This window comes from Lutra lutra, chromosome 7, assembly GCF_902655055.1.
Source record: "Lutra lutra chromosome 7, mLutLut1.2, whole genome shotgun sequence".
Taxonomy (NCBI): domain Eukaryota; kingdom Metazoa; phylum Chordata; class Mammalia; order Carnivora; family Mustelidae; genus Lutra; species Lutra lutra.
Genome location: NC_062284.1, coordinates 105475464 through 105502754, shown reverse-complemented (window position 1 = coordinate 105502754; position 27291 = coordinate 105475464). Strand labels below are relative to the sequence as shown.

Sequence of the window (27291 nt, the reverse complement as noted above, 5' to 3'; positions counted from 1 at the left end):
ATGAGTTTTGGAAAAACATGAAGACAATATTGAAAACTTAGTAAGTTTAATTATCCTTAACGGTGTTATGTAAGTTGGAAAAAAAAGCTTTGCTGTTTCTTAGGCTGGAAGGGGCACTTATGGTTAAATAACAAGGAGGAGAGAGAGCTGCTATCCGTTCATTTCTTGACACTGTAGAAACACTGTAATTGAAATTTAGTTACATGTACTTTGAGCAAAGCACAATGTGCTGATACTGTATTTTTTATTCAGGTGGAATATACATTTCTCTTTTCATTGATTAGCATACAAATAAAGTTTCCCACCTTATGATATTGAAAATTTCACTATTAAAAGAGGCATGTATAATCCTTTCAAAGTCAAATGTGAACTAAGTGGAACTAGCTATGAAGTACATCTCACGCAAATGTTAGGGAATGGGTATATCTTATAAATCTGGGTAGCCTGAAGCCCTTCATTTAGAATTAGTTTAGATCAGTGGAGATGGCGTCTGCCTTGAACTTGGCCAGCTTGCCTTTCTTCCTTGTGCCTAACTCTGTTCATTCTAAGAGTTTATTTTCATGTACAAAATAAATGAAGTTGGTCTGGCGCAGGGCAGGCCTTCCTGTGTGGTGGCAGAACTGGACTAATGTCTTAGTTTGAGTTCTCCATAAAGGCACACCCTGAGCCTGCATTGGGGTGCAGGGAGTTTTTTGGAAAGGAACCCCAGGAAGCATGGTAAGGGAGTGAGGAAGCGAGGCAGGGTAGTTGGAGAGCTAGCAAAGGGGGTGTGAATGAGGGGATTATTCCTGGGGCTCCTTGCTCCTGGGGAATGTCTGAGAAGCTGTGTGGGGCACTCCTCAGGGTTGAGGAAATCTGGGGAATTTACCCAATGTGGGAGGGAGACTAATGCTCCCTCCCAAGATGTCCACATCCTAAAACCCAGAATCTGCAAATATATTGCCTTACAAAGGGTACCTTGCAGATGTGATTGAGTTAAGGACATAGAAATGGGGAGATTATCACAAGAGTCCTCCTCATAAGAGAGAAGTAGGAGGGGCTGAGTCAGTGAAGAAAATATGATGAAGGAAGCAGAGTTTAGAGAGAGGAGATTTGAAGTGTTGTGCTGTTGGCTTTGAAGATGGAGGGAGAGGCCATGCGCCAAGGACTGCAGACAGCCTCTAGAAGCTGGAAAAAGCAAGGAAACGTGTCAGCCCTGCCGACACCTTGACTTTAGCTATTGAGACTGATTTTGGATTTCTGACTTCCAGAAATGTAAGATAACAAATTGATGTTGTTTTAGGCCATTGAATTCATGATAGCTGCAGCTGGGGACTAATATACCCACCAAGTCATGGCCCTCATTGATTGAGGATGGTTCCTAGAGCCATATTTCCTCAGTGGGTTATATACAAAAAGCAACAGAATCATATACACACACAGAGCCTGAGAAAAAGAGAAAAAGGGGAATGAAAAGAGAGACAAACCACAGAGTAAGGGACAGAGTTGGAGGGAGATACACCTAGAGGCAGAGGGAATAGGACATTAGTCAGAGAGAGGAGACCGGGAGGAGAAAATACAGAAAGAGCGAGCCAGAGTTAACAGATAGGCGATGCTCCAATGTGGGTATGCGCTCATCTCCAGAAGAGAAACAGCCCTGTTGTGTGCTAGGAGATGGCCATACTAGGTCCCCCACCTGCACCCCTCCCCAAAGCAACCCACTGGCATACTAAATAGGCATCTACTTTAGCCATAAGGGCCTGGGTTCAAATTCCGGCTCAGCCACTTTTTAGCTGTGTGGCTTTCGACATTTTATTTAAGCTTCATTTTCCTTATCTGTAAAATGGGGGATGACAATACCTACCTTGTAAGCTTTAGTGAGTTGTCCAACAAATCTTAACTATTAACCCAGACAAATCCTGAGTCTCCTCTGGTTCCCACCCCTTTCCTCTTTAGTGAAGGAGAATTTATGGGTACATCTGGCATAAATGTAGCCACTAAAAGTTTGTTGTTGGAAATAAAGGGAAATTAAAGATACCGTTCTAAATAAACAGTTGGGATACTTTACAGCCATGGCCTATTAGAAACCAACCATACTTACATTTGATAGGACACATGGAAATGTTATTTTATCTGCAGTTTCTTTCTCTCCCTCTTCCCTTTTTCTAGGGGGTATACTAGGAGAGGGCAAATTGCTCAGCCTGGGATCCTATACATAAGAGGGCACTAGTGAGCAGGAGGGAGAAAACTGCCTTATTTATTTATTTATTTTTTTAAACTGAAGTCTAGTTGACACACAATGTTACATTCGTTTCAGGTGTACAACATGGTGATTTAACAAGTCTATACTTTATTCTATGCTCACCACAAGTGTAGAGGTCATCTGTCACCATACAACAAAAACTATTCTAGTACCATTGACTGTATTCCCTATGCTGTACCTTCTACCCCAAGGACTTACTTATTCCACACCTTGGAAGCCTGTATCATCCCACTCTCTTTCACCTATTTTGCCCAACCTCTCACCCCTTTCCTTTCTGGCAACCATCAGAACCAGTTTGTACTGTGTGTTTATAGGTCTGCTTTTGCTGTTTGTTCGTTCATTCATTTGTTTTGTTTTCTAGATTCCACAGATAGGTGAGTTGATATAATATTTATCATCTGACTTATTTCAACTTAGCATATTACCCTTTAGGTCCATCCATGTTGTTGCAAATGGCAAGACTCATCCTTTTTTATGGCTGAGTAATATTCCGTTATGTATGTGTGTACCACATCTTCCTGATCCATTCATCAGTGGTGGATGGTTGGGCTGCTTCCATATCTTGCTATAGTAGATAATGCTGCAATAAACATAGGGGTGCATATATCTTTCCAAATTAGTATTTTTGTTTTCTTTGGGTAAATAACCAGTAGTGGAATTACTGGAGCATATGGGATTTCTATTTTCAATTTTTCGAGGAGCCTCCATACTGTTTTCCATAGTTGTTATGCCAATTTACATTCCCACCAACAGGGCACAAGGGTTCCTTTTTCTCCACATCCTTGCCAACACTTGTTATTTCTTATCTTTTTTGATTCTAGTCATTCTGACAAGTAGGAGGTGATAGCTCATTGCATTTCTCTGATGATGAGTGATGTTGAGCATCTTTTTATGTATCTGTTTGCCACTTGTATGTCCTTTTTGGGAAAATGTCTATTCAGGTCTTCTGCCTCCTTTTCATTGGACTATTCAGGTTTTTGTGGTGTTGAGTTGTATAAGTTCTTTGTACATTTAGGATATTAATCCTTTATTGGATATATCATTTCCAAATATCTTCAGGGAGAACCTGTTTTTAACAATCCATGTTCTCTTGTTTTCTTTGTACCTTCTGCTTGCTAGAAGGAGGCCTCATTATATTTCTGTGCTTTCAGACTTGCATTAAATAAAATTTCAAGAAAGGAAACAAACCAGAATCAGTGGGATTAGAATGAATCAATAGCCGTGGGCTAAGGAATTATCCAAATGGAAGGGTCCTAAATCCTTGTGTTCCTCACTGTCAGCAATCCACCATTAATCCATTTGCAAGGGTTTATAGAATTTTCTGGGGTTCTTTTATTTTAAAAGCAGTAAGAAATTATAAATACTTTGGAAAATTCTAAAAATACAGGGAAGAAAAGAAAATCACCCATAATTTTACAACCTATTAATTTAGTTAACATTTAAATGTATGTTATCCCAATTATATACATAACATTTTTATCCACAAACTTGAGCTCATATTATATATACCCTATTTTTTCATTTTAACATATTAAGTATTTTTCTTGAAATCTTATTTCTTTACACCAAGTACTGTCCTAGACATGTGGCACATCTTATTTCCAATCTTTACAACAATCTTGCAAGACAGATGTTACCATGGTCATTTTATATATGAGGAAACTGAGGGTTCCAGAGTCTCATTAATTTCTCCAAAGTTGCTCAGCAAATCAGTGGTTGTCTTCACTTCTCCAGGAAGCCACTAACCCCTAGCCTCATTTCTAAGGTTCCTGCCCTTTCTTCTGTTGGTCTTCCCGTGACTGATCATGTCCTTATTGTACACCACCATCTTTGCCTGAATCCCTGTGGAGACAGAAGGAGTGTTGAAGGAAGGACAAAGCAGAGTGGTTTTGCTAGGATCTTGACATGAGAGAATGAAACCAGGGACTGAAGCAGCTAGAAGAGTGCAAGGAAACTCCACATTTTCAACCTGAGAGAGTAGGAGAGTGGGGGTATCACCAAAATAAATGGGTAGTTATGAAGTCTTATTCCTATAGGTTGTTAAACCAGATAGTTGTTGGAATTCCAGTGACTCTCTACTCCCTGGTTAACTGTGGGCAAGTCTCTTAGCTTCTCTGAGTCTGTTTCCCCATCTTTTCCTGGAGTATAATCTTCCCTCATACTTTTCATGTTTGTTTTTGGTTTGTTGATCAAATGATGAGGTAAATTTGAACCTGCTCTGTCAGGGGCCAATCCATGTGCACATGTGGGCTGGAATCACTCATGTCAGGTATCATTACTAGAATCAGACTGTAAATGGAGACACCAACTTCTTGGGCAAAGTGTGTCTGTGCCAGGGGGTCAGCACCTTGTGACTGGTGGACCAGTCTGGCTCACTAACCATTTTTGTATGGCCCATGAGCAAAGAATGTCTTTTATATTTTAATATAGTTGAAAGAAATAAAAAGAAAGGTATTTGTGACCTATGAAAATTACATGAAATTCAAAGGTCAATGTCCATAAGTAACATTTATTGGAATATAGCCAAACCCATTGATTTATGTACTGTCTCTGAGTCCTTTCACACTGCCACAGCAGAGTTGAGTAGTTGTGACAGAGATTGTATGGCCCACAAAGCTTTAAATGTTTACTGTTTGGCTTTTTACAGGAAAAGTTTGCCAATCCCTTGTCTACGCCTTTTGGGACCTGTTTCTCGGTCTGCCCCTCTGTGTTCTTCCTTCCTATCTGTTGAAACTCCTGGAGAGGAAAGGAAATTTAAGGAAATCTTGAAAGGTTTTTGTTGGCTTACTAATCTTTGATAATATTTGTCTTCTTTTCTCCTTTTCCATGCTTTTCAAAATAGAATTTTTATTCAATGTTGAATCATTATTTTAACTTTAAAAAGCAATTAAGAATGAAGAACCCCATTACATACTTCAAACTATCCTTAATATGGCCATACAAACCATGAGACTCTTTTTTTTTTTTTTAAAGAGTGAGAGAGTGGGATGGGCAGAGGGAAAGGAGAGAATCTTAAGCAGGCTCTATGCTTAGCATGGAGACAATTCAGGGCTTGATCTCATGACCCTGAGATCATGGCCTGAGCCAAAATCAAGAGTTGGACACTTAACTGACTGAGCCACCCAGGCATCCCAAACCATAAGAGACTTTTATTGATACAGAACAAACTGAGGCTTGATGGAGGGAGGTGGGTGGGGGATGGGCTAGATGGGTGATGGGTATTCAAGAGGTCACTTGTTGTGATGAGCCAAGGGTGATGTATGTAAGTGATGAATCACTGAATTTTTATTTTTTTAAAGATTTTATTTATTTATTTGACAGAGAGAGATCACAAGTAGGCAGAGAGGCAGGCAGAGAGAGAGGGAAGCAGGCTCCTCGCAGAGCAGAGAGCCCGATGTGGGGCTCGATCCCAGGACCCTGAGATCATGACCTGAGCCGAAGGCAGAGGCTTTAACCCACTGAGCCACCCAGGCGCCCCTGAATCACTGAATTTTACTCCTGAAACCAATATTGCATTATATGTTAACTAACTAAAATTTAAATGAAAGAAAAAAGAAGAAAAAAAAACCCATGGCCCTTCTAACACATGTTTTCATTTTGAATGATATTTGTTCTATTCTCGGCATATGTACTTCCAAATGGTTGTAATAATGGTCTACTTAACATTTCATGGTTGATGTAGTCCTTTTCAGTGGCTTTTTAAGCTGTTACTTGATTATTGCCTTTATTTATTTATTTTTGATAGTGGCTGTATTGTGATGGCATCGTTCAGTTTGCAAGCTATCTGTATTTCAGAAATAATTCCTCTTTTTGCATTTGGTCAGTTTTTTTTTCTTCAATTGTGGATGCAGATACTTCTCTTTGGAACCAGTGCTGAACAGTGCTGGCCCACCCATCGCCCCGTCCTACTTACTTTGCTGGGATGTTGACTTGAGTGCAGAATACCCACTGAGCTTAAAAACTGGGAAAGATGAGTAACGTTAAAGAGAAAATGTCAGATAAGAAATGAACTTGATAATTAATTAGTAAATTAATTGATTAGTTTATTTATTTATTTGGTGGTGCTTGGGTTGGGAATGAAGCTGATGCTTTAAAAGTGATTTTCTGTCTCCTTTCCCAGACCCACCCCCCAAAAGCCTTCAGTAGTAATACAAATATGTTTAACAAATAAAAATATTCTCTGTTCATTTAATGATGATGTGAAGGTATGTTTGTGCTTTCCATTGCATTTTTAAACAAATAAGAATAAAAACAAGACTATTAATGTCATGTTCATACTGTTGACCCTTTCACTGTATTTCATCCAATAAAATCAGTGCATCAAATTAACTTAATACCATGAAATGTAAGTTCTCAAATTAACTCAATGAAATATAAGTAAAAAGATGGATATTTATGTTTTATTCTCTTATTTCTCCTAGTGAGAAGCTGGATGGAAAAACTAAAAGACAAGGTAAGAGAAGTATTTTCTTCCTTTGAGTTGATCTTAAAGGGCATGGCTTTGTCAAATAAAAGATTGTCAGAGTAATGGAGCCTTAATTCATCGTTCTGATTCTGGTAATCTGTGCAAAGATACAAGGCTACTTCCAGGTACCCAACAAGAAGGAAGACCTGCCCTTTCAGTTCCTTCTTATACAACACAAGGGACACCTTATTCTTTGGAGCACCATCCTTGTTATGAAGGCATCATCTACTACGACAGCTGGAAAATTTCCTTGACATATCAAGGTAGAATTTCTTCTAGGATCAGCAGTGTAATCCCAATTTTCCTGGCTATTTCTTGTCCCAGTGCCCAATAACCCAATGCCAGGCTCTTGTAAGCCCGATCCTCCTGTATGAGCAAGAAATACCTTGGATTTCGGAAGACATTGATTCTTCTGACCCAAAGGCAAAAATCGATGGACTTGAGTTAAGAATAAAAGTTTGGGATGGAAAGAGCATCCTTAAACCATAGTGATGTAAAAACACCTGGACGCCTGAGCATTCTCCTTAGATCAACATTTATGTAGTCTCTCACAGTGCTACTACATACTGGGTAGCAAAGGTCTATCTTGCCTGGAATGGGCAACTATAGAAAAATATTTCTCTCATGCATTAATTCTGCCATCCATGTCTGTGATGGACCATATTAACTTCCTTCCAGGTTCCTATTTTTCACTTTCTTTTAATTTTCAACACTCTCCGAGTTTACATTTTTTAGTTACCTTAGAATTTTAAACTGGAATTACTCATAAAAATATTGATGGAATTCTGAATTCCTTGCTGTAGCCTGTGTCAGATTTCATTACTATAACTCAGCTCAGATTTAACTGGGGGCTTAGTGAATGTAAATCTTTTCAACTACCACATATTGAGTTACCTTTAAATCAGCAGTCCCGACATATACTTCTGTTGATGGTATTCCATATCTTTTTTATTATTTAGAGTCAGTTCTCCCCATATTTGGATAACTAATATTTATTTTGCTGCAGCTTATTGTTAAAGAATAAATTACAATGAAAATTGTATGATTATATTAAGTCGCATTACTCTCTGTGCTTCTCAGTAAAATTTAGCATAGATGGTTTTTGAGAATGAGACTGTTCTGTGGTCATATTTATTAAAGGGATGCTGAAAAATTTTAAGCATGTTGGGGTTATTGGAGGCCGTTTTGGTATCTGTAACAGGTCCAGTTGTCTAAGGGAGGTATGACTGGATGGACTGAGCAGGATTTGGGGGGAAATAAAGCTCAAAAGTTAAGAACCGAACACACTTATATTAGTAGTGCTTCTTGTCATGTTTCAGGAGAAAATAGGATGCAATGAAAAGGAAATAGGCTTTGGTAGATTAATTTAGGAATCCATATATCATTGTTTCTGTAGAAAATATCTTCTGTATAAAAAAGTACACCAGAAAACCCTTAAGAGAATAGATTTTTGAATGTCTCCAGTTTTGAAGTTGGATATTGCAAAATTTCTTACCTATATCTATAGATAGCTTTATCACAATTAAAAAAAAATCTGTGCAGCTTTATAGAAAGGCTGTATTTTCTATTTCTGTAGACCCTTCTTATTTTGTCTCAAAGGCCTGGCACCTTCTTGCTATCATTTTAACCAAGAGAAATAATTTTATGTGTGACCCTTAGTTTTCTGGATTATTTTGAGATTTTCCAGCCCTCTCTTCTGGAGTGTTTTTTTTTTTTTCAGTATATCTTAATTAAAAAAATAGAGATACTAACTGTGTTTGGCTTATTTGACGCCTATTTCTTCATATTTTGACTTTTTCTTGGAGGGATTCACCATAATCTTTCCAAGATTCCCTCTTCCCGTGTGATTAAAATATTCTACACTTAGCTGTGACACACGTTCATAGGTGTACACACACATACATATGCACATATATATTTATCTTCCTCTCTCTCTTGTTCTCGTGCTACCCCCTCCCCCCATAGCTAACTAGTTAGTTGACTCTCATCCATAAAACTCTTGTTAGTCATTATCTTCAGTAACTATTTGAGAGCAAAACTATTGCCTCTTTGATGGAAAATGTCACAGAATCCCTTAGAACTGGAAATTAAATATTTAACTGGCTCTTTGGCCAACCAGGACATCTTCTCAGTTTAGTGTTATTCAGTTGTACCTAATATTGGTATTTCTGTGAAGTTAGTTTGGTTCTAGAAAGAATAGTGTTCTAAAAAGTTCTGGGGACGCCTGGGTGTTTCATTCGGTTAAGCGTCTGCCTTTGGCTCAGATCATGATCCCAGGGTCCTGGGATCAAGGACCCATGTCCAGCTCCCTGCTCAGCAGGGAGTCTGTTTCTCCCTCTTCCTCTGCTAGGTTTAAGCTAGGATTAAGATCAGCTATGAATGACAGCGAACCTCAATGACAATGGCTAACCAAGATAGAAGTTTGTCTCTCATTTATGAGTCTGGAGGTAGCAGTCAAGGGTTAATGGGGAGCAACACTGTGACAGGGGCTCAGTCTCCTTTAATTTGATGCTCCACCATTTGTCATCTTCATTCCCAAGGTCACCTAAAGGTCCTGGATGGCAGTTCCGACTTAGGTAGGTCCAAATTCTAGCCAGGGGATGGAGGAAAAGGGAAGGCAAAGACACCTGTTCCCTCTTAAAAGGGAAGATAAAGGCACTCTCATTCTCAAAACATGGGGGATGAAGGCTGTGCTCCCCTCTTGAAGAGCATGTTGGGAAGCCGTACCTGCCACTAATGTATTCTCTTCTGAGTGCGATAGATCACCTGGTCACATACAGCTGCACAGAAGTCAGGGAGCAGTGATTGTTACTCTGAGCCCAGCCGAAATGGGAGGTTCTTGCTCTGGGAGAAGAGGTGAATGGCCTCTGAGGGTCAGTCCCTGTACTCATTCCATCATTACTCTTCTTTCCATCTTAATGTCCAAGTTAGTCATGCTTGTTAGGCAAATCTTAACTTGGCTACCTATTGGTATGTCTTTTCAACATCTAAAATGCTTCTCAAAATTGAGAGGCATAGCAACTTTAGTTGGGTCATAAAGACCAACCCTGTTGTTATGTCACCAAGATCATTCTGTTTCTTCTAGTTTTAGGAAATAACCCAGAAAATGGATGATCCAGACTATATTGCATAATGCCGATTCTCAAGTGTGGTCTGGACCAGCAGCATCAGCATCACCTGGGAACTTGCTAGAAATGCAATTCTTGGGCCCCACCCTATACCTACTGAGTCAAAAACTCTGGGAACGGGGCCCAGCAGTCTGTTTCAACAAGTCTTGCTGGCAATTTTCATAGATGCTCAAGTCTGAGAGCCACTGTTGCAAAGCAATGTAAGGGCATTGTCCTAACTCAGCAGACTTTAGACAGTACAGCATATTGTTAGGTTTTCTTATACTTTTCTTGAAAACAGATGTTTCTGAACCAATACATTATCCTAAGAAAGAAGGATACCTTTCTCATGAATGTAATACAAAGCCAACAAAAACCCAACACTAACACAAACTAAAATTAACTATATCTAGTCATATTTTGACTTACAATCTACTTTAAAAATGCAAAACTTTTTTATTTGGAACTATTTTCAGTTTTATGAAAAAAACAAGATATAAGAATAGGTACAAAGAATGCCCCATACTTTTTACCCAGATGTACTTGTTTGTAATATTTTACCCCATTTTGTTTATCATTTGCTAGTCTGTCTGCCCATCTCTGCCTCCTTTTTTTTTTTTTTAAATTCTGAACTATTTGAGAATAAGTTGCATATACCATGGTGCTTTTACTTCAAATGCTTTAGTGTGTATTTCCTATAAATGGGAATATTCTGTTAGCAGACATGGTACAGTTTCCAGCTTGAGTGCATTTAACATTGATACAGTACTTTTTATCAAATCTGGCATCCATATTTCAGTTTTTTTCAACATACTCAAAATACCTTTCTAAAAGCATTTTTCTTCTCCAGTATAGGATCTAGTCTAGGGTCATGTAACACATTTAGTTGTCATGATTCGTTATTTTCCTATGCTCTTGAACATTTTTATAGCCATCTTTTGTCTTTCATGACACTGACTTTCAAAAAAATATAGTCCTTTAAAAAAATAGAATAGTCTTCATTTTAGGTTTATTGTGTGTTTCCTCATGATGAGACTCAAGTTATGCATTCTCACTTGGCGTATACACAGGCGCAGCTATGTCCTTCTCAGGCTCTTATCTGGGCAGGTACTTGAACATCCAATGATTCTGACCAGAGAAGAGGCACTAGGCAGGGTTTATAACTTAGAAAATATGTTCATGGGTCTTATTTGTTTTCATCTGTGTAGGAAACAAGTCTTGGGAAATTCTTTTTTTTTTTTTAAATATTTAATTTATTTATGAGAGAGAGCACATGAGCCTGAGTTGGGGGAGGTGAGGGGTAGAGGAACAAGGAGACTCCCCACTCGGCTGGGAGCCCGACTTGGGGCTTGATCCCAGGACGCTGGGATCATGACCTCAGCTGAAGGTAGACACTTAGCTGATTAAGCCACCTAGATGCTCCAAGTCATGGCCAATTCTAAAAGAAGAGCCTATTCTCCATTAGTGTTGAAAGAAGAATGGTTAAAATATATTGGAAGAAGAGAGGTTACTTGGATTGCATCTTTTATTTTTTATTTTTATTTTTTTGGATCACATCTTTTAACTATAATTTCAAACACAGGCAGCGCACACACACACACACACACACACACACACCACACATGAGGGGACAAAAGAGGGGAGAGAGAGATTAATTGAATTTTGGTGAAATCTGCATGATTTTTTAAAAAATTTAATTTAATTTAAATTTTTTTAGTAATCCATAATTCATTGTTTATGCACCTCACCCAGTGCTTCATGCAATACGTGCCCTCCTTAATATCCACCACCAGGCTCACCCAACCCCCAACCCACCTCACCTCCGAAACTCTCAGTTTGTTTCTCAGAGTCCACAGTCTCTCATGGTTTTCTCCCCCTCCAATTTCCCCCAACTCACTTCTCCTCTCCATCTCCCAATTAAAGCTCTAGAAACTAGAAATCTAAATGTGTAAATAAGAAGTATGAGAAAGAGTGAAGCATGTTGGAATAGTCATGCTCTTGGGTGTGGGTTGAAGTTACACAGCACAAGGAGACCCACACAGAGATTGATCAAGCCAAACTTCCGACAGCTCAAGTTATCATCCTCTGATGTACACCTCTTTCGAGTCTAATCTCCGGGGCTTAAAGCTGATCATATTTCAATACGTACATTTGTTTCCATGTATTGGGAATGGTGGTTTTAAAGCAATATATTCACAGCTCTTATGAGAGTACCAAGACTTTGCTCTTGTCCAGTATTTTCCCACATGGAAAATTACAGTTTTATAAGCCCTTAAGTAGATCTGGAAGAACTTCAGAAAAAGTTTAGGTTTCTGCAAAGCATATTAATTTTGTTGAAAAGTGACTGGGCTTTGTTTCTTGGAGAAAAACACTTAGTATGCTGATGAACAATGCTATTGTTCTCAAATTAATGGAAAAATTTCCATGTTCTGCCCTAACACAAGACTCTGGAAAACAGAACCAGTGAGTGAGCTGGCTGTGTGCACGGAGGGGGAGCTACAATTGTAGAAGGGTTCGTGTAATCCTCTGATTTAGTCTTGGAAACGCTGGGAAAGCATCACAGTCTGCACACTTCAGCACTTTTTAAAAAAACTTTATTCTATGTCCCTCTCAGATTTTGGCTCATTCTGAAAGGTACTTGAAATAGTTTGTCCTATATTAGAAATTTTAGAAATAGTCAAACAAATGAACAGACTCGTGGGCTCCTCCCCACCCCTGCATAATGACCCTCTAAAACCTAAAAATTTTAATTTTTGATGTATTTTGTCTGGGTAGGCTTCTAGCAGGGGCCTTCTTCAAGGGCAAACCAGTGTCATGTTCCTCCGTGAAAGGGCTCCAGGTAAGTACATGGTGCTGTGGCCCCGAAGTGTCATATTGGCCAAGAGGCAGGAAGCACCTTTAGGATGATGGCCTTCCCCTGAGCTTGGGAAGATCTGGAGCTACTTACCTAAGCCGAGGGATGTGTGGACATCATGGTGCTCACTTAGAGCCAACATATCCATAGATACACCTTGGGGACATTGGAGACACACCAGATACCAGACACCTCCAGGTTCTTTTGGAAGTGCCACTGTTGCTGGTAGTGATCTTTGCACCTTACTCTGCTACTTCTTTCCTTTGGGGGCTGGGGATGCTCAGAATTCCCTCCCAAGCCCCAGCTTTGGTCTTGTCCACTGGGCAGATTTCTCCTTTCCTATAAATCCCACCTTATGTGTATACCCTCTCCCCTCCTTGTCTTTTCTGCCTGTGCCCCCAACACCGAGCATCCTTCCTCTTCCCTTTCTTACTGTAAGGCAGCTGAGATTGTGAGCATTTTAATAGTCTTGGCATTCTCAGAAGCTTACTTCATCCATCTTTGATACAAATTATTCTTCTGCCACCAAAACCTGATGTTGACAAATGTGCATAAGCAAGCAGCTCTAGGTGCCACGAGGTCCAGGTGATTAATTTCAGTACTTCTTCTAAATACTTGAACTTTCCCCAAATAGTCCTACTGTTCTCTCTCTTGCCTTCTCCCTAAAAGGTACCTTTATTCTAGGTGCTAGTTTATGACAAAGCAAGTAGGAGAATTCCAGGTATTTAAAAGCCTGCTGCCATCCGGCAGAAAGGAGAAACCCTGGGCTGCGGTCAATGTAGCCTCCTAATGGACGCCTCCTTTTCCGTGCAGGCTGGCTACATGTCTGGGATGCTGGTTCCTGTCGGGGTCGGGATAGCCGGCGCCCTGTTCATCTTGGGAGCTCTCTACAGCATTAAGGTTATGAATCGCCGAAGGAGAAACGGCTTCAAAAGGCATAAAAGAAAGGTATGGAGACCACAACAGCAAAACCTCAGCCGTTTCAGAACAGGCATTGCTTTGCTGATTTGCTTAATAAAGCACACGGGGTTTAATGAGGCAGGAACGGTATTGACACGCCCAGTGGTTTGCCTTAGCAGCCGCTGCCGCCGCTGCCTGTGGTGGGCTGCCTTTTCAAGGGGCCTGTTTTTCAGTTTTGCTCTGCAGCAGAAAGGGCTTAACGCTCCTCTGTTTCTCTTTCCCCAGCAGAGAGAATTCAACAGCATGCAAGACCGAGTCATGCTCTTAGCCGACAGCTCTGAAGATGAGTTTTGAATCAGATGGGAGTTTTCCTGGGATATTCACTTGTGTTATTATTTTATTGTTTATTTGGGGGACAAAAGAAGAAAGGCAGCCTGCCACATCACGGCTGTCTGGCCACCGGGCTCGTTCTCTGCCGGACAGTAGTAGATTTCTCTTGTCCTGAGCTGCAAAGGCATATGCTGTAGCCTTACTGTATAGGGCTGTGTTTGTTTTTCTTCCGTAGTGAATTTTCCAGAACCATCGGCTACCACTCATCAGTATGCAGCACACTTGTGGTTCACTAGGAGTTGCTAGGTAAATATTTTGTATTTTTCCAAAGGGCCTTTGCCTTGGTTTACCTGCACCAGGCATAATGATTCTTGCTGCCAAGACATACGTTGACTCTGAAATCGAAATCCTAACAGAGAATAGCTCATGATGACTGCATTGGGCCCACTGGAGGCTCTAGGCTTCTGGGCCATGGTACATCCTACATTTGCATCAAAACAAGCAGCAAGTTGGAACGAAACCTTCTTTGTCCAGAAGATCTCTCGGTGCATTAGGGTTATGTGTAGATTTGTATCTATCTTGTATTCTATGCTCCGGTCTCTCAGTTTTATTATTTTGCATCTTCTATCTTATTCTCATTCACGGCAGGAAAAAAATGCACCAGAAATAACACATTAAATGGACTCTCGGTCTTAATGTAAACTTGCTTTCTTGATAGTGTAATTGACTCTGACAGACGTATCAATAGAAGCTTACATGTTTATCACTAAGAGGTGTTCTTTTTGTGTATCATTTGACTTTGCAAGAAGAACTAAGTAAGAAATCAAGAAAAAAATGAGGTAGGTAAGCTCTCAGAGCATTCCTGTCTACCATTCACTATTGTGAATTATTCAGAGCCTTGCTTTGCTACTTCTGGGGTCTTGACCATGGAATGATGTAGCCACCATTGGTTCTTAGTTGGCTTTAATGGGAAGATGGGCGTTCTATGGTATATGCGGCCTCAGTGGTCAGAGTCCCAGCCTTTCTCAGGGCATCCTGTTTTTGGGGATGTTGGCCTACGCTAGATCATTTCTCATTTCTTTTGGAATGAAAGTCCTTGCCCTATCTTTTGAATATTGGTATTTGAGTTGAACTTTTAGGTAAAGACTTGGCTCATTTCATAGAAGACTAAGGGTTCCTGGTAACCCTGTCCTTAGCGCTTGACACATGGAAAACTCGTTCACATCCCTTGGAACCTGATCTACTGTATTGGAGGTGAGCTGCACAGTCATTCCTCAGAGCTACTGTATGGGGTAGGACATATATATATTTTTTTCTTCCATTTGACTGGAGACAGAACTGAAGGAGAGAAGGGAAATGATTATCCAAAAGTATCCCTAGGATCATTCAGAACAAGAACCCCTTTGGACTCAAAACCGTGTATCCCTATCATCAATTCAGTGCCCTTCCCCATACTTTTCGGGAAGCACTGACATTTCAGAGTCCTTTAAAACCAAGATTCTAAGGAAATACAGAAGACCCTTGAACAACATGGGACTGTGCTGCATGGGTCCACTCCTGTGTGGATTTTTTTCAAGACAGTACAGTACTGTAAAGGGGTTTTCTCTTCCTTGTGATTTTCTTAGCATTTTCTTTTCTCTAGCTGGCTGATTATAAGAACACAGTATATAAAACACATTACATATGAGGTATATGTTCATTGGCTGTTTATTTTACCAGTAAGGCTTCTGGTCAATGGTAGGCTCTTAGTAGAGTTTTTGGGGAGTCAAATTTTATATGTGGATTTTCAGCTGTGCAGGGGTTTGACACCCTGAACCCCTGTGTTGTTCAAGAGTCAGCTGTAGTTGGTTGGCCAAGGACCATTTCACATGAATTTCTGTCTTTGTTAAATGAATGATGCCTGACTAACGTCCCTTGTACACAAGTCCTTGCCTCTCCTACCTCACGATTTCCTTCGCAGCCATATAAATTTAAGTATCACCTCTAGAGAACTAATAGAGAAACCTTTCTGGAATCCATTCTTGAATGATAGCTGGCTTACAAGAATGTTTTCATCAATTAATTTTTTTTTTTTTGCTAAGAGATGTAAGCAAATGTGTGAAATTGGTCAAGAGAAGTGAGAGGCTCTGTACAATCAAATGGAAGTAACAATTGATAAATAAGCTCAAGGTCAAGTTTGAAAAATAAAATTCAGGACCATGACACTCAGAAGTAATTTCTAATTTCATGAGCAGAGACATTCTGCTATTGCATAGGGTATGTTCGCCTTTTCTTAGAGCAGCCCCTTGCTGTAAGTGTTCCTAAGGTTAGGGGAGGTGGGCATGATGTGGTGTTACTGTTTCTGTATTCTCGACAAGCTATTTATAGCAAACCCACAATAGGACATTTCATTCAGCAACACATGGGCAAATGGGCAATGCTGGTGGCTATTAATGCCTTGGGCTACTCATAGTCTGTAGCTTTAACTAGGTCATGCCTAAGCGGTTGAACTTTCAAACTGTAGAGGGATAAAGCCACAAATAATGGACACTATTTTCATTTATTCCAGAAGGCTATGGGGATAACATGCATGTGCCTTTAGGCCTCAACAGAAATGTCTATGTAGTCCTTTTTTGGGACAGGTGACTGTTAGAAGAAAAGGAGATGACTTAGATCACAGTGGATTTCTGTACAAATCCATATCAACACCTGGGTTGGTGGAGGTCCCATTGATGTGTTTATTTTGGCCGTTTTCCTCCCTGCCTTGGATGAACTTGGCTGAAGTTATTGAGAGGATCAGAAAAGGTCGTCATGTTCAAAACAAAACCTAAGATTAGGGGTGTTGCCCCCCAAGAAGGTGCTGGCTAGTGAGTGGTTATACTGTAGTCCAATTAAAAGTAGGAAGTCAGGCAGCAGTAGGTTTACCTAAAATAAGTGATTTATCTCCTTCTATTTGCACATTGAAAATAAAAAAGGCAACTCTTGATTCTAACAACTAAGCTTAAGTCATTTAGCAGCAAAACAAGGAAAGCTGTCTGGCAGGGGTGCTGTAAGCTGCAGGATTCAGTGGCTAACAACTTCCCTTCTGAACCGTTTTTACCCCCTCACGCCTGCACATGCCCCAGTGCAGGGGCAGGGACTGTGTCTTATTCTTAGAGGGGGAGGCAGTGTTTCCCAGACTTTGGCTCCTAAGAGCCATAATTGGGCAACACCAGATTCCAAGGCCCTGCCCTAGAATCAGAATCTCCAGGGAGGAGTTTGGGATTCTTATACCGAAGAGTTAGAGAGCAGACCCGGGAAGGCACCTATCTAGAGAACAGCTTCCTTATTAAAGAGACAAGAGAGAACAGGTCCCCTTGGGGAAGAAACCCTTTCCCTAGTCAGTGATCCAATAAATCACACCTGCCAATGTGAAGAAAGGAAAACAAGAGGAAAGAGTAAAGGGTAGAAGGTTCTAGAGAGAAAATAGAGTGCTGGGTCAGAAGGAAAAGGGCTCTTCCCGTGTCCCTGATGCATTTTTCTCTAATCAGAAGGTAGTACTTTTCTTTTCTTTTTTTTTTTTTTAAAGATTTTATTTATTTATTTGACAGACAGAGATCACAAGCAGGCAGAGAGGCAGGCAGAGAGAGAGATGAGGAAGCAGGCTGCCCGCTGAGCAGAGAGCCCGATGCGGGGCTCGATCCCAGGACCCTGGGATCATGACCTGAGCTGAAGGCAGAGGCTTTAACCCACTGAGCCACCCAGGTGCCCCAGTACTTTTCTTTTAAAGCCATTCAGATTTTCCTCTCCTGTAAGTTGCTTCTCTCAGTAGCTGCTGGCTTAATTTATATGCAATATTTGGAGTTAATTAGTATCCCAGGGAAACAGATTCCCTTAGCTCATAAACTGCCTCAGATACAGTATTCCAGAGACCTTTCTTAAAGTACCTGCATCTCACATAGGTCAACAGTGTTGTGGGGGAAATTTTAAAGCACCGTCTTAGAACACGTTTAAAGTAGTTTTAGCATCGTCAGTCAAAGCTTATTCTTTATTTCATTTTTTTTTTTAAGCTAAGACCTAAAAGTCAAACATTACAGAGATACCAGAAAATGAGGTAGAGCAACATAGAACATTCTGAATGTCTGGTGCTTCTCTCCACACTCCTCCAGACACCTCCTTCATGTGGCTATCCAGATGAAACCCCTTATTTGGGATCATACACAACACTTGGGGAGAGAAGTCTCAGATCATCCGCAGGCATCATGATTTCTTTTTTTTTTTTTTTTAAGATTTTATTTATTTATTTGACAGAGAGAAATCACAAGTAGTCAGAGAGGCAGGCAGAGAGAGAGGAGGAAGCAGGCTCCCCGCTGAGCAGAAAGCCCGATGCGGGGCTCGAACCCAGGACCTGGAATCATGACCTGAGCCGAAGGCAGCAGCTTAACCCACTGAGCCACCCAGGCGCCCCAGGCATCATGATTTCTGTGGATATGAACGATCAGTGTCTCTATCAGCTGCCAAAAAGCAGCTTTGGGGAGTCAGGTGTATTGTCTGGTACAAGTTTTTAGCTGCGTGGTCTTTTGGCAAGATAGGTTTTGTTATGACTATAGGGAAATCTGTTGGGAAAGAAGTCTCTACTTTGTAGGGTATGTGAAGGTATGGTTGCCAGGGAAGAAGTGTGAGTAGAAGAAGATGGAAGAAAAATCTTGATGCAATGCAGATATAAACATGGCACAAAACGCTGGAATGAGCTAGATGAGGCTTACTGGCCCGATACAGGCCTAGTGGACTGATGCTTAGAAAAATGATAAAGGAGAATCAAGGAGAAAAAGACAAATGAGGCAGACCATTCATGGGGGAAGGGGTCCTGAATCTAAATTTGTTTTCATCCTTTCCCTCAAAGGAAGTTCTACACCAGGTAGAATGGACACGAGTGGGAGGGTATTGAAGCCTAAGATCGATGAGACTAAAGGAGCTTGGTTACTTTAAGTAACCTTAAGCTCAGTTAAATATCTCTCTTAATTACACAGAGTTCAAATAACTGAATGTAAATCTCTAGGAATAGGAAATCATTTGAAAACAAAATAATAGTGCTGACCTAATAAAAGCTCCTTATTTGTACGTTTAGCGTCCCCCAGAAGACGCAGACCTTTCTGGGGTCTGTTTGCTCTGCTAATGATCAATTTTGGCAGTCAACATAGCTGGAAACATAATTCTGTTGCTTAAGTTCTACCTGAGGCAAAAATCAGCATTTACTTTGGAGGCCACTGTTAGCTATACAAATGCATTGTTTTTACCCTCTTTTGGGTAATTGATACATCTAATTCCCTATTAATTAACTTAAATTTCTGCTATGTGGATGCAGGATAAAGGAGAGGAAAGAAGGGAGGAAGAAAGAAAGAAGAAAGAAATTTTCTCCAGGAAAGAGCAGCAAAACTACAAAGAGACCAATCCTATGCTCCTTTGTACTAGTATGCTTAAAAACACAAAACAAAATTGGGGTTTAAAAAAAAAACCCTCTCAAATCTTCCATTTATTAAAGCAAAGATCTTTCTCAAGAAGCAAGAGGAGCAATAATACAAATAATGACCACTCATAATTTGTAATAGACCGTATACATGCTCATTCTAAGACTGCATTCTCCAGGTCTGAAGTTCAAGGTTGATTTTGTTGAGAGGTATAACCTTTTGTGCGATAAGGATGGAGGAACTGAGAAGGACTAGAAACAGAAGAATTGACTAAAGGGAGAAAATCCTTTTTTTTTTTTTCCCCCTCCTCGGAGTTTCTAGGTATGGGAACAGGGTACATACAAGCAGAATGGAAGGCTAATGGAGTGTTCACTTGGGTTCTTTTATTACCTTGAGGTGGTCATTTACCCTTGAGGTGGTTCTTCAAAGACTGAACCTGGTATCGGGTTAGGACCCTGGGGCTTTTATTAACAGTGTACTATGCATCTCCATCTTTTCTTCCTAATTAACCGCAAAATAAAGGAGGGGAGACCAATAGCATTTGAAACATTTCTCCAGTTTTATGCCTCACAGCATAGCCATGGAGTTCACATGGTTGCCAATGTCTTCATGATCAAACCAGACTAAAATATACATGTAGGAAAGTATAAGTCGTCTTTCAGAAACAGAAAGATGTTTGGATACCAGATGATTCAAGCCCTTTATCTTCCAAAAAGGAATTTTGGTACAAAATCTCCACTGATCAGTTTTCCCCTATTTCCTTCTTTGTGTAAGAGATAAGGGAAAGGAGAAGAGATCTGTAATGGTTTTACAATTGCATGGTTCCATCTCCAAAGGTCTGTGTCAAGGAGACAGAGGATGCTTAGAGAGTCTATGTTTGGCAAACCAAGAGCACTGTGATGTTATTTTTTTTTTTACTTAATCAGTATTTACTCAATGTCTTTTATGTATCTCACAGTGTCTTAAAAGCAGGGGAAGCAAGGTGAGCAGTCCATGACCAGAAAGAAGGAATGAACGAGTGAGGGATGAATAAATGGGCCTTTTTATACAGTGGCAGGTTGGGATCCAGAAAAGGAGCATCTAACCCTTCCACGATTGGCAAGGTTTCTCTAGAGCCAGAAGCATCACACCTGAAGCCAGGGGGCTGAGTTGGGGTTAGTGAGGTAAAGAGGGGAATGGAATGGGGGTCCTCCAGCCAGGGAACCTCATGTGCAGAAGCCAGCAGTGAGAGATCATGGAAAAGTCAGTGGTGAGAGATCAAGGAGTTAAGTATGCCTGGAATGCTGGGTATATTAGGGAGTTGAGTGTTGGAGTACGGGGGACACACGCAGTACAAAATATGAGGCTGATCCCAAAGAGTCTGCTTGGTTGTATCAAGGAATTAGGACTTTATTTTGAGGGCATGGAGGCGTGGAAAGATCTTATGCTGGGAAGTGGTGTGATCAGGGCGGAGTGCATGGGAAGACCGGGTTGGCAAGGTTAAAGTAGAGTCAGGGACACCAGTCAGGGACTGGTGAGAGATGACTATGACCTAGACCAAGACTGCAGGAGTGAATGGAGGGGAGGATGGCTTTGAGAGGTGTTCAGAACAGGGAAACAGAAGGACTCAGGGGTTAATTAGATGTGGAGATGAGGGAAAAGACAGTGGTTAAAGCTGACCGTGGTCATGGCACTTTTGAAGCTCTCCAGATATCATGGTGTCTAGGGTCCTGGCTTCTAGAAGACTGACCCTGTGTTATCTCAGCATAGCCAGCCTGAAAGAAATTAACTTACATGGCTGCCAAAAAATGTGTAGGGCGCTTTAACTTTCTACACAGTGTATGTAAGTTTGTGGTCATTCTGTGAAACTTTTAATAAGAGGTTCCAAAGACATAATTTTAAATTTAATAAAACTTAAAGGAAAACATCCTGGAAAAGCTCCAAATACCTTTAAGGGATTATATTACTTTGGTTGAGCCCTACGTATGAATTACAATCTACAATCTGGCTGCCTCTCTTGCTTGGAAAAGATTAGTAGGTTTCTTATTTGTTGACACGGGAACCGAAGCTCTGGATCTTGGTTTTTTATTTATTTTTTTATTCATCAGAACCAACTTTATGCATTTTATGCCTATGGAAGGGCTTTCTATTTTTTATTTTATTTTTTTTTCAGTTTTACTGAGATAGAGTTGACTTAACAGCCCTGTGTAAGTTTCCGATGTATTTGGTTAAACATGTGCTGGGAAATGATTACCCCAATAAATTCAGTTAACAGCTGTCTCCTCACAGAGTCACCAAAAAATGTGTTCTCCTTGTGATGAGAACTTTTAGGGTCTTTGCAACTTCCAAGTACACCACACAACAGTGGTAACTATAGTAATTCTGTGGAACATTACATCTCTAGGACTTATTTATCTTATAACTGGAAGTTTGTACCCTTTGAGCACCTTCCTCCAGTTTTCCCACCCACACCAGCCCACTCTGTAGGATCTTGTTTTTCTTGAAAACAAGCCCAATAGTCTTCTTCGGAGGCTGCTCTGTGTGAGGATACGTTGTGGGGGTTGGGTGCAGCCTTGGAGCGAGGCATGTTCCGTCTCCTGGTGCTGAGAGGCTTCTGTGAACTTTTGACACTTGTCATGGGTGATCATCAAGTGGTTAATCTTCCTTAGCAGATGAAAAATAAAGCAAGTATTCCAGGGTTGCCATGTCAACCCAAGGCCAGATTCTGGAGGGCTCAGGGCAACAATGTAGGATTGAGGAAATGCAGAAAAGCATGAGAAAAAAAAATAATGATCACTTCAGTCCCACTCCCCAGAGACAACCATGGGGAACATTTTGGGCTGAATATTTCTCGTCCTTTTCTCTGTGTGTTTATGATATGTTCTGTATACCTACTTTCATTTGTACACAAAAGCAGGATTATAATTTACATGCTATCTTGCTACCTTCCTTAGAGCTACAGTTTTTCATGGCTGTTTAAAAGACGTAAAGAGGAGGGGCATCTGGGTGGCTCAGTTGGTTAAGTATCTGACTCTCAAGCTCAGCTCAGGTCTTGATGGCAGGATTGTGATTTCAAGCCCCTAGAGGAGCCTACTTAAGAAAAAAAAAAAAAAGAAGAAAAAAGGAAAGGAAAAGAGCTTGTGAAAATCCCAAGGTTGTATTTGGATGAATAAGCTGTTTTTTTCTCATTCAGATTTATTTGGTATTTGATTGTCTGTGACCGTCCAGTTACCTTAAGACACTTATGTATGATGTAAATGAAACGAGAGTTGAAAAGGGAAACGTCTCTGTAAACACAGTGCCCATAGGCTAATGTCATATTCCTGCACTCTGAGGGATTGGAGAAGACCTTCCTCTCTTTCCCTTTGTTGCCAAAGTGAAGGTTGTGAGCTTTTATAATTAAAGGTAATACTGAATTCCCATGACTGTAGATACTAGGGGGTAGTGTGAGAAATAACGGGAAAGAATACATTTGCTGTAATGACCTAAATTGACTACAGCGACCTGAATGGTTCAGTTCAATTTTCTTGAATTTAATTAGTGTTTTTGTGTCATTCATTATAGCGCACACGTATTTTCTTTATTTGATTTCACTTGGCTAAGGTTAAATGGGCAAATGTTCACTGTTATGCCCATTGTTTTCTTCTCTCTGTCACTATCATAAAGAGAAATCTCACCTTTCACATTCCCTCTCCACGTCTTCCTAAAATTTTAGGAGCCTTTAAAAACAGTTAATGGAGCCTGGCCGTCCATGTGACCAGACCTTTATAAATGTCTCCACTAGTTCATACCCTCCAAATTTCTTGCACAGAGTAGGATATGAGATTAAATAAGGCACACAATAAAACCCCATGAATTTTATTCTAGTAATATTTTCTTTGGTTATCAAAGTGGATTCTTGTTCATTAGGTATTACTAGATGAAAATAGAATGGCATAAGCACTTGGCGAACTTTGAATCTTCACCAGGAAGATGATGCTCTGCAGGACACATTTCTGTTCATGCTCAAGGTCAGGAGTCAACCAAAAGCAGCTGGGAAAATGTCTTGCAAATAAATGAATTGAGGTCTTACTTATTTTCTACTCTAATCCACAAGGGCCTTTTTTTTTTTTTAAGGATTTTATTTATTTACTTGACAGATCACAAGTAGGCAGAGAGAGAGGAGGAAGCAGGCTCCCTGCTGAGCAGAGACCCCCCCCCCCCACCGATGCGGGGCTCGATCCCAGGACCCTGAGATATGACCCGAGCCAAAGTCAGATGCTTAACCCACTGAGCCATCCAGGCACCCCCACAAGGGTCTTTTTAAAGTTCAGTTCTGGGTTCTTATTAGATAGGTGAGTTTTATGCTATGAGAATAAAATGTGAACTAAAAAATGTGAGTGCAATTCACATTTATTTCTATTTATGGATAATAAAATCACGAACATTTACTGGGCTGTTGCTGTGGGATGAATGCTGTGCTCAATGCTTTACAAGGGAAAACTCACTGAATTCATACCAAAACTCAGTGAGGTAGACACCCTCGGTCACCCGTGACTCTACTGATGACAAAGCTCTCACTTGCAGCAAATCATGATCCTGACAACAGAAATATATAACAAGACCTCTAATAACCATTGTGTTGATTATTTTTCCATGCTGCAGAAACTACACTGTACTTTGGCCATCATTTTGCCTCAATTTTTAAAGTATTCAATTTTTATATTAGCCCACAGTGAATATTGGCTTTGGGGTAGTGCCTGTCACTTTGGGTTGATGTAACAAAATACCATAGACCGGTGGCTTAAACGACAACATTCATTTCTCACAATTCTAGAGGCTGGCGAGTCCAAGATGCAGATGCCAGCCTGGTGGGCTCTGCTGAGAACCTTCTTTCTGGCTCACGGATGCCTGCCTTTTTGCTGTATCCTCTCCTGGTATTGAGAGAGAGAGCTCTAGTGTCTCTCTGTCTCCTTATAGGGGCGCTAAGTGCATCATGGGTGCTCCACCTTTATGGCCTAAAGGAAACCCAATTATTTCCTTAAGGCCGGCCCCACTTCCTAATAGCCATCACATTGGGAGTAAGAGATTCAACATATACATTTTTGTATGTATGGACATACATTCAGTCCATACAAGGTCGATGCTCCATCTCCCAAGGGCTTCAAGATGAGGAGCCCAGAAAGAAGATGACTGCATATTGAATTACATCCGGAAATCCATTGAATGGATGGCTGGGGCCATATAAACACCTTGCTTCAGTAAGTAGTGTTCAACAGACAATCCAGTTATTCAAAATTTTTGGAATTAGCTTCTATCAGTTATTAGAGAAATCGTTTGCAGTTCTTGAGTTAGTAAATTCAGATTTATTGCAGTGATCTAAAATAATTGTATAGCTTGCAAATACATATGTTTGGTTCTGAAATAAAAACAGTATTTGTGATGTGAGACTTATGGAATGTCATGAGAAAATCTGTCCTATTAAAACAGCCACCACATTTTAAAAGTTGAGAATGTGCTATGTTCATATACTCTCGGTTTCTAGATCCACAAGGCTTTTGCCTATGGTTATGGTACTTGGCATTGCTTAACATGATTTTTCTAACTCAAAAGAGGATTGTTGTTCTGATTGGACTTGTGCAATGCAATACTTTGTTAAATTAAGGATATTAAAATAAAATGGGGGCGCCTGGGTGGCTCAGTGGTTTAAGCCTCTGCCTTCAGCTCAGGTCATGATCTCGGGGTCCTGGGATCGAGCCCCACATCAGGCTCTCTGTCAGCGGGGAGCCTGCTTCTCCCTCTCTCTCTGCCTACTTGTGATCTGTCTCTCTCTGTGTCAAAGAAATAAATAAAATCTTTAAAAAAAAATGGGGGCTCCTGGTTGGCTCAGATGGTTGAGTGTCTGCCTTTGGCTCAGGTCGTGATCTCCAGGTTCTGGTATCGAGCCCCACATCCGGCTCTTTGCTCAGCGGGGAGCCTGCTTCTCCCTCTCCCTCTATCCCTTCCCCTGCTTGTGCTCTCTCTCTCTCTCTCAAATGAAAAAATAAAAAATATTAAAAAAAAATAAGTTGGTGTGGAGTAGGATGTATTCCTCAGTTAAAGAATTATTAGAAGGTGGTTTCTTTGGGTTCATTTGCTTCAATAAAGACAAAGTACATTCTATCCAGAGACTTTTCTTCAAAGGGCAGTAGAAAAATACAAAAAAAAAAAAAAGAAAGAAAAGAAAAAATGAAGAAAAACAAGTGTGGAAACATAATTCTGGTGGGAATTTTTGTGTGTGTGCTTCTTAAAGTGTGTGTGTGTTTGTGAGAAAGAAAGAGCAAAGTGACCATATCTTTATGATTTGAACTGGGACACATTTGAGAGCAAAAGGGGACACTTAATAATTATGATGGGGCAATCGGCAAAACAGGGATGCTCCTGGGCAAACTGGAACCTGAGACCATCTTGGAGGGGCTGTATCGGACCCTCCCGTGTCACTCCGGGTCCTAGCGTTTATGACAGCCCCTGCAGCAGCAGTAGGCTCTGCACAGGATTCCCCCAGGTTGTGAGGGTACAGGCTGACAGTACCTCATCTCTGGCACGCACCGCCCACCTCTCTTCCTGCCGCGGTTTGCTTCTATGTCATGGTATGTGTTGCTGTGGGGCCTTGCCCTGCACTCACACGTGGATGACCTGGAAGCTAATCCAGCGGGCCTTAGCTGACGGCGATGGAGACTGATGAGTGAAGTCTCCCACCGTTCATTGCTCATGTGGCTAAGTCTCAGATTCATTCATGAGGGCTCCTGAGTGTCTTTTAGGATGGAGTGCTGGGTTGTCCACTGCAGTGTGCCGTGAGAACCCATCCTTGTATTCTTTCTTCTTTTCCTATTTTCCTGCAAACTGCATGCAAGACTTTGTCTCAGGCTCTGCTTTTGGGAAACCCATGCTGCAATAGCTGGGACTGGAATTTTGGAGTGTGACTCCTCCCCGGACAGAGATAATAAGGACCCTCTTATTGGTGGTAGGTGGAGTGGTGACACCTGGCCAGCAGCATCTTGGTGACTAAGACTCTTAGCTGTGGTGGATTGGGATGGGGGGCTAGCAGAAGGCAGAGTATCGGGTGTGTGATGGCTGTGGTCTGTAAGACCTATGGGAATTATGGTGGTTGTAAGGATTGAGTTGGCTGGTGGTTTTAGACTGCACTGGAAGCTTTGAAATAAGGAAATGAGAAAATGATCGGGTCAAGTCTGTCCATCATCAACACAAGGAATCTTGTGAAAGCCAGCAATGCCTCTGTGATAGTGTTTTAGGAGAGTCATCTGTGTATTGGGCTGAAATTCTCATACTCAAGGTCATCCTCTGAGCAAGCAACCTAGACCAGCCAGGATGCTGGCCAAGGATGGGAGGAATCCACATGGGAGATGGAGGAAGATATAACAACAGCAACCATTTTTGCAGAGATTATGGCTGACTGACAGCTTGAAGGGGACTATGATAGAGTGAATTTAAAGAGAGGCACAAACAAGCATGAGACATGGATTGTATCTGATGACATATTCTGTCCAGATCTTCCTGCTTATGCCTCTTCTGTGGTCACCAGGCCTGTGCAGGCTTTAATCAGCTTTGCATGGATGCAACTTGACAGGGACAAGCCTCGTGCTTGGCTTTCTCATTTATCTGATGCTAGAGTGTCCTGACACCATACCTGGGGAATCAGATCCACTCTCAGGTATGGCGACTCACACATATAAGGGGGTTGGCATCTGTAGGGCCGACTTTGGCTGGTGGGGATGAGGGTTGATAGATAAATGCTTCCTCTTTCAGAGTTACAATTTTCAGGGCTCCTTGGAGATCTGCTGGGAGAGGCTTCTAGTCACCTGCAACGATGGCCAACCTATTAAACATCCTTGAGAATCCTGTCCCTCTTCCACTTTTCACTCCTCTGCCTTCTGCTCCTATTCCCTGAGATCATGTTTTCAAACAAACTGCTTCATTTAAGGCTTTGTCTTGGGTTCTGTTTTTGGGAA

The 27291-nt window shown here is 41.0% G+C and overlaps 1 protein-coding gene across 2 annotated transcripts in view; it reads left to right on the top strand.

The window, feature by feature from the left end:
- Positions 1-14709, top strand: part of ARMH4 (armadillo like helical domain containing 4) — a 115975-nt gene extending 101266 nt beyond the window's left edge. For both annotated transcript variants that reach the window (XM_047738088.1, XM_047738089.1), the window contains exons 6-8: positions 6664-6695; positions 13482-13616; positions 13854-14709. In XM_047738088.1, coding sequence (XP_047594044.1) covers positions 6664-6695; positions 13482-13616; positions 13854-13922 — 236 coding nt within the window. In that variant the 3' untranslated portion in view covers positions 13923-14709. The remainder of the gene's footprint in view (positions 1-6663; positions 6696-13481; positions 13617-13853) is intronic.
- The last annotated feature ends 12582 nt before the right edge of the window (positions 14710-27291 follow it).